The sequence below is a fragment of the Macrobrachium rosenbergii genome, chromosome 25 (genome assembly GCF_040412425.1).
Source record: "Macrobrachium rosenbergii isolate ZJJX-2024 chromosome 25, ASM4041242v1, whole genome shotgun sequence".
Lineage (NCBI taxonomy): Eukaryota > Metazoa > Arthropoda > Malacostraca > Decapoda > Palaemonidae > Macrobrachium > Macrobrachium rosenbergii.
This window is the reverse complement of record NC_089765.1, coordinates 37864746-37878985: the sequence shown is the minus strand read 5'-3', so window position 1 is coordinate 37878985 and position 14240 is coordinate 37864746. Positions and strand designations below refer to the sequence as shown.

At 37.9% G+C, this 14240-nt stretch overlaps 1 protein-coding gene across 2 annotated transcripts in view; it reads left to right on the top strand.

The window, feature by feature from the left end:
- ADPS (alkyldihydroxyacetonephosphate synthase) overlaps nt 1–14240 on the top strand; it is a 94199-nt gene that overhangs the window by 36859 nt on the left and 43100 nt on the right. Inside the window, exon 9 of one of the 2 annotated variants that reach the window (XM_067127383.1) lies at nt 10197–10322. In XM_067127383.1, coding sequence (XP_066983484.1) covers nt 10197–10322 — 126 coding nt within the window. Of the gene's footprint in view, nt 1–10196; nt 10404–14240 lie in introns of both variants that reach the window. The other variant, XM_067127381.1, reaches the window with a different exon arrangement.

Here is a 14240-nt window from a genome sequence, read left to right as displayed (position 1 = left end):
CTTTGATTAGCCACATGGGAGGTTTACCGTTCTCCACTAATCATGGGAGGCTGTGATTAGCCACATGGTAGGTTGGTTTTTATTTTGCTAATCTCTATCCATGAGGAGATTTGAATACCACATGAGAGGTAGCTCAACTCAGACAGTACCTAGACATGAGACTGACGTCAGGGGTACTCTCTCTACAGACATTCTCACCTGCCAAGTGGGATAACCAGGTGAGGATACATTCATTTATACAGAGTAGGCAAATAATGAGTTACCTGCTTTCCCTGATGGCAGGTCAGGCTGAATTAGATTGATCCCACCTCCACTAAATTTTGTTAATCGGGCTAATTCAGGTGTTCAGGGAGTGTATTGCAATATGAAGTTTTCATAATAAAACAAATATTGTAATACTTACCTGAACACCTGAATGATTCCCACCCCTCCTCCCCACTTCAATTTGAATAGTGGATAACGCATTGGGGATCTCGGCCTCACTCGGCCAGGACTTGCAGCAGTGTTGCCAACGGTACTTCAGGTAACTCATTTGACAAGTTTTTTCCTGTAAGCGTTGGTAACGCTGACAGTTTATTACCCACTTAGTGGGTAAAAGCTATGGGGATGTAGTTCGGGCTGGTCAGTGACCAGGGCTAATTCAGGTGTTCAGGTAAGTATTACAATATTAGTTTTATTATGAAAACTTAATTTTTCTGTTCCTATTCACGTATGACTTGCATAATACTTGGTAAATAGCAACATCCTTTTGCCTCGGTGGCACTGCATTGTGCATATAACTTTTTATCGAACTTTACCTTCCTCCAATTCTTAATTTTCATCCAAGAATAGTTGATTTAAGAACAGTAGTCTTTATAAACATATTTATGATATTAATTATGGTCACATGTAGGTAGAAGACCCTCTGAAAATTTCAAGCTAGTAGAGGTAAAAGTAATTTGTATTCAGACCACCAGCAAGATGATGAGACCTGCCAACCAACAGAAATTTTGTACCTAGTGGTTTCATGCTTCAAATTTTAGACACGGCTGCAAAGTCTGCACATAGTCATATAACTGTGTATGTCAGTAATTTAATCCCGAAGATGTCGCATGTAGGCGAGGAAACAGTCCATCGACTACTGTATAAGTACACCAATGGAAAGAAAGGTGAATAGTTTTTCCTTATTCTGTGGAGCTTGCCTGAATAAGAAAAGAAGAATAGACTGATTCAGAGTCTAAATATGAAGAGTGTCTCTGCAAAATAGGCTATTGACTTCAAAAGGAATTCTCTGCATAATAGGCTATTGACTTCAAAAGAAATTGGATATGCATAATATATATATATATATATATATATATATATATATATATATATATATATATATATATATATATATATATATATATATCTTTCTTCTTTCTTTTTCTTTTAACGTGCTTTTATTCCCATTTTTGTATGGGGTAAGCCACGATGCCTTCTTTGAAGGACTTTTGATTTGGCTTTAGGGTAGACCTGTGGTCTCGATCGGCTGCCCTGCCTGACATCGCTGAGACCCTGGTACGTATGTTTCATGTATCATACCAGACCCAACGCCCTTTCTTCCCAGCAGCGAAGTTATTGCGCAGGTATGGCGGCGTTCGAGACGTGTGAGATGTTTGTTATGTTTTTAGGTGTTGTAGTGGCTTTGTTTTGTGTGTGCATTTAGTCTGTAACATCCATTTGCTTTTTAAGCAAACCTATCCGTTGATTACATATATAATCCCGGGATGTCTACATGGATAGCAAAGTGTCTGCCTCTCTGATCAGCCGGCTTTATGGATTGAACCAGCGCCACAGACCTCTACTGAAGTCCGGAGCTGCTGCTGTAACCGACTGAGCCATCGAGGCTCTTATATATATATATATATATATATATATATATATATATATATATATATATATATATATATATATATATATATATATATATATATATATATATATAGTGACAAAAATTGGTGATTTTTCGGCACTGGCGTGCGATTTCTGCTTAAAGGTGCCGATACATACCTAACAGAGGCGCTGATCTCCAGTTATCGGCTTTGATAAGCCCCAAAAATCACCGATTTTGGGTTATTGGCAATTTTTGCTTATCGTCACACCTTCGAACTAAACCTCGTCGATAACCAGGAACTGCCTGATATATATATATATATATATATATATATATATATATATATATATATATATATATATATATATATATATATATATATATATATATATATATATATATATACAGTATATATTGTGACGAAGTGTCCAGTGTCTCTTCTTCAAATCAAACCTGGTATCTAAATGCTTGTCCCGAAGTCTAGGGCACCATTTATATCTGGTGACCCCGGAGTGTCCAGTGTCTGTTCTTCAAATCAAACCTGGTATCTAAGTGCTTGATATTTGATTACCAAACTTACCATTTATTCAACAATTATAGTTACCTCACAAAAGCCAGACACCTGAACCCTCATCACACATACAAAACGACTGATTTCTCTAAAGGCAACAGTGAGCCCTTATAAAACTTATCAATCATCAAAGATAGCAAGTTCATTAAAATAGGTGTGAGGTAAAATGTAAGGGCGTCACTCCATTAACATCATAAAAGTTCAAGTATTTCTATTTATTTCATTTCCCTGGTTCGAGCTCACTTCAATTACTTGAAGGAAAACATCTCACTTACCATTCTATCTCTAATTCAAATCAAAATTACTGGTGGGTTAATGAAATGAAACTCTGATATAATATTTTAAATACAAAAATTTATTTCTAAATTCAAAGATTATACATAACATTAACAGTCTCAGGGAAATTTATTATTACTTGAAAACAAAACAAAATCGGATTAAATCTGAATTAATCATCAGTCAAAATTAAATCAGAAATTAATTTATTAATTAATCAAAAAATTATTCAAGTAAAATTTAAATTGTTAAATAACAAAACTTGATTGAAAGGAAATATACTGCAAGTAAATCAATTCCCAAGTGTTAAACAAAATAAAGCAAATAAATCAATCATATAAAAATGTGGATACAAAAGACACAGAAATATACTCTGCAAAAGACTAAATATCAAAAAATGTAAAGCAAAAATTTAAGGCAAAAGCAAACACACCACATATATGTATGAAAGAAAAATTCTTCAAAAGATAAAACATAAAACATATAACACGAAAAAATATTAAAAAGGTGAAAAGGTATCTTTACATATAACCACTCTAAATATTATTTTAGTGCACTAAAACCCAATAATTATGTTACAATACCTTGGTACCAAATTGCTTCGTGTTTTAATCAGGCGCCGTTACACACACACTTAATAAAATACACTGTTCAGATAACTCAGACACATTTACTAAGGAATTAAACAGTTAAAGGACATGAGTGACCATCGTCTACCAAAATACCAATTACATTAAAACGGGACATTCGTAATCCCGAGAGAGAGAGAGAGAGAGAGAGAGAGAGAGAGAGAGAGAGAGAGAGAGAGAGAGAAGCAGCTTCTTTCTGCACGGATAATGGTCTCTCAATGAGGACTCCTCTGTATGGGCGTCTATCTAAGTGGTAGGTTTTTCCACTGTGTTTTTTTCGAGTCCCCTAACGTCTTGTACACTAATGGATTTAGTCATATGAGCCTTAATCTCAGCAAGTTTTGAATACTGACTAAACACATTGCATCTCTATAGAACAATCAGCCTCTGTCCCTCCTCTCTACACGCCTACCGTGCTCTCTCAAACCATATAGACTTTAATCACTGTAACTTTACGCTAACTCTTTTACGGCATATGCGCATCTGAACATAAGATTATACAGTATACAACAATACACACATAAACACGGGGAGATTACTGCATTATGAAACCCACAGCATAAGACTCCTCCCCCCAGAAGATTGGTTATCCCGGGGTTGAATCCAACGATTCACAATGGGATAAGTAATCAGCAACCACATTGTTCTTACCCGAGATATGCTGTACCTTAATATTATAGGGTTGCAAGCACAGAGACCACAGAGTGAATCTCTGGTTGTGATTCTTGATCCGCTGTAAAAACGTGAGCGGATTGTGATCAGACAGCACTAAAATCTCTTCATTCCTAGGTCTGTTCACATACACTTCAAACTTTTTCAATGCTGTGATTAAGGCTAGAGTTTCTTTTCTATCGTGGAATACACTTTCTGATGCTTTTCAATTTTGAAGACATGAAACATACGGGATGCAAAAGTTCACTTTCATCTTCTTGAAGTAGTACAGCTCCAATTCCACAGTCAGAGGCATCAACTTGTATCACAAATTTCTTATTGAAGTCTAGAGCCCGAAGTACTGGTCTTGAAGTTAAAATGGCTTTTACCTTCTCAAAGGATTCTTGACATTCTGTAGTCCAAACAAACTTAGCTTTGGGACTAGTTAAGTCTGTTAAGGGGGCTACTACAGCTGAGAAATTCGGGCAGAAACGTCAATAGAATCCTGCCATGCCCAAAAATCTCTGTAGCTGTTTTCTAGTAGTAGGTGGGGTAGCCCTATGGATACCCTCTACATTAGCGTTTACTGGAGCGAGAAGGCCTTTCCCAACTTCAAACCCAAGATACTGCACAGTTGCCTTCCCGAAGTCACTCTTCTCTAGGTTGACTGTTAGTCCTGCTTCCCTTAGTTTCCTGAAAACTTTCCTCAGGATCTTCAGATGTTCTTCCCATGTTGCAGAGTAAATGACTGTGTCATCCAAATATACACCTACTCCTTCTACGGACCCTAGCAGTTGATCCATCACTCGTTAAAACATTGCAGCACAGAGGCAGCTGGAAGATGCAAGGGAAGAGAAGAAAAGACAGCATGAATTATCCCTCAAGGAAAGTGAGCTAGCTTTCAAGGGAAGGATCTCGAGCTGGAGAAGGCTCAAAAAGAAAATACCAAAGCTTTGGCTACCCAGCAGGCCTCCAACCCCTCATCTGCAGCACCAAATGCTCCAATATTGAGTATTAATTCCCTAGTCCCCAAGTGGACTGAGGAAGAGCCAGAAACATGGTTGGAGGAAATAGAGGCACTCTTCGATAACTATAGTACCACCGAGACAGAGAGGGCCTTAGTGCTTGCCAAGCACATGGAGGGAAAAGCTAAGTCAGCCCTTCACTCACTGGAGAGAGTCAAAGTGGCAACATGATAGAAGTCCGTAGGGCCATAACAAAAGCCTACGAAATAACCCCGGAGAAATGGAGACAGTGGTTTTGAGGTCTTGCCAAGGAAGTTGGCTGGTCCTGGACCAAATGGGTCTGTCACAACACCCAGTCTGTTACATGCTGGTTCGACTCCCTGTCATGCACCACATTCGAGGACCTGTTCAATCGGACCATGTTGGAGGGTCTTTCCCAATGTGTCCCTGGGCCCCTTGCTGTGTATCTCAATATAAGCAGCCCACAACACTTATGGAAGCCTGCTGATGGCCAATTCCTGGGAAACCTACAACCAGTCCCACAGCACATCTAAACTGCGCATAGTGCCACCCTGGTACCTCTCAGGCTTGACTCGCCTGAAGAACGGAATACCTGGCAAGCCCACGTGTACCCACTGTAAGAAGGTGGGGCACACCAAATCCAATTGCCGCTACAAGTTGGGCACCAACAAGCAGCCTCCTACCAATAACCAGAGCTCCTCTCCATCCACTGCCACTCAATCTTCACCAACGGGTCACTGTAGGTAACTGAGCCCCCACAAAGGGCCCTTGTCAATCCTGTGGTGCTTCCAGCCACTATAGTGCTGGACATCCGGCCTGCCCAAATCATTTCCCATCCACCAAGTGCATCAAACTTGATAAGCACCAGTTCTCTGCTGCCAGGCCGCAGAAGATACTTCACTCCGAGAGGCTGGACACCCAGTCCATTTCGGTGGTGCCCCTTGATGGCTCTAGCCTGCCAGTGACCCTACCGGTTACATTAGACACTGCAGCAGACATCAGCTTGATTGACAGGCCCCAAGTGCCAGCCAGTTCCACTGTTGATGAACAAACTCGGTGGGAGATGAAATGGGTAGAAGGCCACACCAAATCCATCCCCACAGTCGAGCTCCAAGTCACGACACCGTGGGGCCTGCTGCCTCACCGCCTTGGCATAGTGAATGAAATTCCTGTTGGGTCGGGACCTCCTCTGGGGAAGCCCTTCCCCAACACCACTCCGTAGCCCTGCTAACTCCACATTGGAGGCACCGACTGTAGAATCACCGACCAAGAGCATAGCCACTTTGACTGGCGTGCCACCACAAGAATAATTACCTTCCACCTGCCGAAGTGGGCCACAGAAGGGCCACACTCCATGCAATTCAAGGCCTAGTCCTCCTAGTTCACAAAAAGACAGCCTCCAATGAAGTCCTCCCTCTGTACGAAAGGACACTAAAAGAAAGCAGTACCACTGTTGAGCGTGCAAGGTGACAGGCCACTCCATTAATTTTTGGGGGCTGCCCTAATAAGCAACCGCCCCAGCGGATGCCACAGACCGTATCACTCCAAGAGGCTCTGACCTACAGCTGGTACAGGAATCTCTGTCCCAGCCCAACTCAAGCCATCCACGAGGTATTGCACCTCCGGACCCCTCATTAGGCATGCCTGACCATCAATCTCTGCCAGTACCATTTGCAAGCTCTGAGCAGTGCCACGTTCCGTCTGTCTCGGACGTTGAGCCACCACAAGAATTGGACCCTGTGCCTGGCCCTACCATGGTGCCAGATCCAGACCATGAGATGGATCCTCCTACGGGAGATCCAGGAACCCCCACCGAACTGATCCTAGCAACTTGTGAGCCTCTGGCACCCAACACTACTTCTTCCTCACCACATCCATCCCCCAGAGGATGAACCTCTGGTGGATCTTCCTGCTACACCTCTGGGAGACCAGGAACTGGCCTCCCTGGACGCAGAGGTTGAGACAACTCTTGCTCTGGTGGTTGCAGCAGCTGAAGTAGGGAGCTCTCCAGTAGCCTCTGAGGTCATGCTTGACTTCTGTCCCAACAGCCGTTCTGCCCTTTCCCTAGAATCGGTGCCCTCATCACCTCCTAGGACTGTCATAGATAGGTCTCGGAGGAACTTGAAGAAGAAGGGGGGGAAGAGAGCCAAGTAGTTGCAATAGCTACAAGCTCACCCTGGCACTCGTGCCTCCGTGGTACAGTGCCTTTCCATCTCAGAGTGATCCTGGCTCCTGCCCGGAGGAGGTAGCCGGTGGGATCTCTGCCTTAGGAACACCATAGTAACAGTCTAGATCAGATCCGGTAAGTAGTAGTAGTAACCTTGTGACTTTAAATCTTGTAATGAGCAACAGTCAGTGAGTAAGTATAATTCGTTAATCCAGTAATCGTAACTATAGTGAACTCATGACACACATGGCATAGTACCTCAATTGAGGAAAGCATTTTTTCCATATAAGACTGAGGAGGAATGTGTACCTCTGTCGTTCAAGTATAAAAACTCATTTAAAGAACTTCAGGTTACTCCTTTGTTTACTATGATTGTACATTCTAGTGTAAGAAATTGTATACTTGTAAGAATATTGTAATTTAGCTAGTTCATTGTCATTTAAGTTGGTGCTACAGCAGTGTTCTAATAGGTTATGTCATAAAAGATACAATTGAATGTACCATTTGTGTAGGTATAACTTTCACTATCATCAGAGGTAGCACATAAGTATCCATAGACACCTTTGAGTAGTGTTAGGCATCCTTTAGTGAGTAATTTATGAAAGTCCATATCCCATTCTTAGGAGTTAGGTATATCCTTAGCTAGCCGTATTGCAAGGGCAAAACCTGTTCAGGGAAAAGAGTAAAGTAATCGAGACGAACAGCTTGCTTAGTACAGGCCTTCACGGCCGAAAGGGAGTGAATGCCTTCTTAGGGGGGGAAGCTGTTATAAATATTTGCTGTTAGCCCTCCCTTCCTTGCCTCTTAGTAGAATAATGAATTAAGTTCTATTAAAGTAAAGGCAGACAGTGTAAATTCCTCACATGAGATGAGAATCAGGCACGAGAACCAGATGATGTTTTCAAACGAAGATAGCCGACTGACCAACGGGTGAGAACTTTGGCTCAGAGAGAGCACGCTTTTTTTCTCCCCCTTTGCCTTCATCGTGGGGGAAATTGTTACTCCAAACTGACCAAGGAATCTTAATGCAACTTATCACTGCAAAATCTCACCCAGTATTAAGTTGGATTGCGACAGTTACTCCCAGTTCTCTTTCCCTTCAACTGAAACTCTCATTTTCCTTTTCAAATTTCCATCTCTTAAGCAGTCCCTGACTAAGAACTCCTAGTGAAAGATATCCCATTTATGAAGTCATATATTAAGTGCATTCATTGTTGTCTAGTGAAATCACATAACTTACCCTCAATGGTGTTAAAAGTGCTATTCTTGATATAAGATTCATCCCTTGTGATTAATTAATGACGATTGAGAGCTTCTTAAGTGCAAGATTGTTATCTGGATACTTATTTCCAGAAGTGTGTATACCTTGAGCCTGTACTTTCCCTCTTGCTTGGAGAAGAATCCACATCATCAGTGCCAAGAAGCCATATTTCAACATTCACTGCATTCAGTTGCCTTATAAAAGTGTTTGAAGTCTTATTAAATCTGTTGTAATCCTTACAATTAGTATTGAGATATTTGTCCTGATTAGGACCAATATTTTGAGCTGCTGTTAGCTCCTGTAAATATCCATTTCCTTTTATTTTACTTTTGTTGAAACTAGTTTTTTTCCAGTAAGTTTGCTAAATTAATCCATGTGGTTGTGTAATAAATCTATTTCATTATCTGTCCATTAGAGCTTTATTTGGCCTTAACTGGCAGAACTACATGGGTCTTAGGTAAAGCAAGGCAATAAAACTCCAATGAGTGAAGTATTAAAGTAATTAACCGACTGACCCACGTAACAATATATATAAATATAAATATATATATGTGTATGTATATATATATATGCAGTAATACCTCGATCTTATACGATTCGAGTTGCGCGAATTCACATTCACACAGGCTTTTCATTGGAACCTAATTGACATATGTATATGTATATTATATACTGTATATATAGGCAGTTCCCGGTTTACGACAGGGGTTCTGTTTTTATGCCGCGTCGTAAACCGAAAAATCGTTGAAAATCATCAAAAATCCTAAGAAAACATTTTTTATGCTTTGGGTGTATTGAAAACGATGTAAATTGCATTTTTATTGAGTTTTTCATCAAAAAACCTCGAAATTTTTATTATTCTGCCGTTTTGGAGCCATATTTCTTATGTTGGATCGGCGTAAGACGCCTTGTAACCCCAGAAAATGCGTCGTAAACCGGGAAATAATTTGTGATAAATATATTTGAAAAGTGTCATAACCTCGAACGCTGTAAGCTGGATCCATCGTAAACCTGGGATCGCTGTGTATATATATATATATATATATATATATATATATATATATATATATATATATATATATATATATATATATATATATATATATATATATATATATATATATATATATATATATATATATTTTTTTTTTTTTTTTTTTTTTTAAATATGTGAATTTTAGTTATCATCATTAATAAAAAAAATGCAATATAAGTTGGTAATATCACCTGGAATTTGATAATACAGGCATACTTTATCTTCGGGAAACTAAATTGCTCTTCAGTTCAGATCCCCAAAAGGAGGTTTCTTTTTTGCGAGTATTAATAGTAACCATAATACAGTAAACCCACCGTATTTGCATTCTTACGATTCGTGGGCTGACCTATTTGCGTATTTCTCTAACATATATACACATTATTCATGGAAAATTCGCCCATTCGCTGTATTTTTCACTTAGAAATATTCGCTAATTATTGTATTTTCATATCATTTACATGACTAAATATACTTTTTGTGATAAAACTATTAAAATACTCAGGTATAAGCAATTTTAGAGTTTTTTTTTTTTTGTGTTTGAGCTATCAAAATAAGCAGTTCTAATTGTTTTTGAGGGGTTTTAAGTATTTTAGCTATTTGCGGGGGTGTGTGGTACGCATCCCCTGCGAATACAGGCGGCATACTGTAACCATTTTTTATAATAATACAACAGTAATAACAAGTAGCTACATGCATGGTATATATTTTAATATACTGTACTGATGATGTGCTCTACATTTTGTCTGAAATCTCTTTCCTTGCAGGTCATGCCTTAAAACCACCAACAGGCATTATGGGGCTTCTTACTGATGGTATCAAGAAGATGTACCTCACTCGTATTAGGGGATTTGATATAAACACCATGTGTGTTGCTACATTGCTCTTTGAAGGTACAGTACAGTTGACTTCAGTCACTTATATTAGTGGATTTTATGTAAATGCCATGTGGGTTGCTACATTGCTCTTTGAAGGTACAGTACAGTTATCTTGAGTACAGTTTGAAATGTTTTTCATTTAACAATGAACCATTACTCATAATTTAGAATTCAGTCCCTCTTGAGATACAGTGAAAATGGCAAGTACAGTAGATGATATCACTGCACATGTATTGGGCAAACCCCAGGTCTGAAAGATTCATATAAGTTAGTATTTGTCAGCAGTTGACTTAATTGCATTCATGAAACCCCTCAGAATTTTGGTTATCTGCTGATTGGATCTTGTTAATTAATTTTGTTAATATTTATGTTTGTGAACTCTGTGTATGCTGTTAGGTGGTCACTGATTTTCTCCTTTGGTGTCTGTGCTTGAAGGTGGGTATTTTGGATAATAACTGGATAACTGCTGAATTTGATTGTTTTCATTCCATTATGGTTGTAGTTTGTGTAATGTCTTTTGTGCTTGTTTAAGAGAAGAACAACTATTGAGCTTTTATACCTGTTTACAGTTATTGTCTATGTCTTATGTTTTTGCCAAGTTTCTGTTACATTGGTGTTAGTAAGTACTAGCTAATTAATGAAAAAATAGGTTAGGGATTTTTTGTATGGTTATCTGCTAATGTTAGAATTTGTCTTTTTGTGTACTGTAATTGAATTATGTTGCCTTTGTGGCTGAAGTTACGTTGTTTTATATATTTACATATTCACTTGCTAAGTTGCTTTAGCATTTTGATGAAAATTCTTAAAACAATTTTGCCAATGGTAGTTCATTTACTGCTGTTTTGCTGTGGTATTTGCTATCCTTCACTTTGGAGAACAATTTCTTGGCAGCGTTTTGCTTGTTGGATCATACTTTTTTTATAATAGAGCACTGCATTGGAATTGTTGGTTTCCACCCTCTTTTCTGCTGAGTGTCAAGATAGTGCAGTGGTGGCTAATCAATCAGTGGTTTTGTTGAAACACAGACGTGTATGTATATATATATACATATATATACATACTGTATATATATATATATATATATATATATATATATATATATATATATATATATATATATATATATATATATATATATATATATATATATATATATATATATATATATATATATATATATATATATATATATATATGTATATATGTATATATATATATATGTATATATGTATATATGTATATATATATATATATGTATATATGTATATATGTATATATATATATATATATATATATATATATATATATATATATATATATATATATATATATATATATATATATATATATATATATATATATATATATATATATATATATATATATATATATATATATATTTATATATACCGGGTGTTTTGAAATTAGAGCCCCCTCCACAGAACAAATGGAAAGTTATGAAGCTTTCTGCTATAGCCTATCTCCAAGTACATTATTTTAAGTTTCTATTAAGGGTATCGGCGGGGTCGGGGGTTAATTTTGAGTGACAGTGTTCAAACTTCCACAGGTGTTACCTTTAGTTTGACTGAAGATGCACACAAAATCTCAGGTGAATTGGAATCTTTAAAAATGCAGTAAAAAATACTATAAAATTATATAATATATCTTGGTAAAAAAGGTTTTTTTGAGAGAAGAAAAATAAATTTGCCAATGTGTTCTCTCACTATCTTTATTCAAATTGCTTTTTAGATTATTAAAATCCATTCATAAATAAGGGAATTTTGGGAATTTGATTGTAGAAAAAGTATGTTGTAAGAAAAACGCAGTTAAAGTTTTGCTAACCATTTATTTTGCTTTTAGAAGCATATAAAGTTTCTTGGAAAAGCCTACATGGCACCTGTTCCCCTCTCTTTTATAAGAGATAATATTCCCTCTAAAAAAAATATTTATCACTTAAAGAAAATAGTTTATATTATTTTGGGGCGGCTATCATAGAACGCCACTCTACTCTTGTGCTGCCAGGTTTTTAGGAGGCTAATGAGCCCCTCCTTCATATCCTCCTTTTGATGTTCTATGCTTCTTTTGCTTTCTTGAATGTATAGCAGACGTTCGTTTCCTGGTCTTCTCTTTCATCTGAAGGCCTTTCAGGCTTTCTCCTGTCATTTTTCTCATAATAGGCAGCAATGAACTTGCTGCATAGCTGATATCATGTTCCATTGCAGCAGCATGAAAAGCAAAGGTTGCAGTATCCTTCCCATGAAGTCTGACCTATGGACACTTTGCCCATATTTTACTGTTGAACGATTCATTTAGGTTTTGAGTACAACCTTTTGCACATCTTTGCACTAAAAAAATCATCAGAGGTAAGCTCTTCAAATATTTGGCGAACTGGGATCTCTTGTTCCTCTGTAAGTTGGAGTTTTACTGTCATCGTCTTGTGACTCTTGGGAGATACATTCATTGCCAAATCACGATTATAAAAACACCAGCTATTTTTGCCAACAGGACACTGAGAATGATCATGATTTTTGGCATCACTAGTCAGTTGTAAAAAGATTGACATTATATTTTTTTCATGGTAACTGTAGGGTTAGTGGGATCTTTAGCTCCGTTTCTTACTGCAATGCCAAAATATTTTCCAGTCTTTATCACCGTGCTATCACTCAATTTATTGAGTCCTCCAAGCTCACTTCTAAACATAACTTTGTTTGTTGTTGCTACATATTTTGAAACATATTTCTTTCTCAAGGCCATAAGATGAAAGACAGTCCTCTTCTGAACGTGGTTTATGCATTCTTCCTTGATCACTGGATATGGAGTGCCATAAGGACCAGTGCCCTCATTCAAACTGCATACTCCTATGCTGTCAAATCCCCATCACCAACAAATACTTTATATATGAATTTCCTGTCTAGTGATCTTTGCCACAATGCGAGAGCACCAGCAGCTTCCATGTCTCCAGAAGCTACGTCAGGGACGACAATTACATCTTGAAAATGCTCATTCTCTTCCTCCTCCCCCTCCTCATGATCACATAACTTCAAAACAAAGTCATCGGTGCCATCATCAGCATCATCTTGATATATTTGTGCAAGGGAATAATAGATTTCACTTGGAGCTTCGTAATAGGAAGTACTTGGCATCTCCTCGGCACACATGGTTGTTGGCAACTTGTGAGAAGCCACAACATTAGCTGTGTATATACTTTTAGCTTCAAGATAAGTTTTGATATTGCGAGAGATGGCTTCCCTTCACTTACTAAACTTCTTTTTTGGCAAGTTGGTAATATATATAATACACAATTGACGTCCAAAAGTCCGAGGAAGTGTTGCAATCGATTGAAAATAACAAATACACGATTACATGAAAGAAATATAAGAATTCTCTCTCGGGACAACTGGCTCGCATTTTTCAGCCATGGGAAGAGTTGCCATCTCTCTCAGGAAAACATATTGTACGGCATATGAAACAAAATGCAATGAAAAGAAATACAAATACTTGAAGAATGAATGTAAAATGAAATAGTAAAACCACCCCTAACCAGACCTTTAATTCTCTACTTGGGTGTGGCCTTTAAATTGGCCTTTAAACCGTTTAAAAGACTTCTTATTGATATTATCTTACACGTGGCAATGGCCGGGACCCAGATTTGTGGAAATATAATCATAACTAATTTTCACAAATTTGAGCCAATCTCACCAAAATCACAGGCCGCTGATACCCTTAAGCTATTTTTCATTTTACATTTCTTGTATTTTCAGACTGAGTGACGGAGTTAGATACAGCCATGGCTAACGACTCAGAGGAAATCAGATGGAGTGACTGAATCCAGGCTATAACCTTCAGAGAGGCCAGTGATGCTGGCGCATCCTTCATTTCACGTTCCTGGATAGCTAAATACATTAATAGAGAGATGAATCCTTTGTTAAAAGA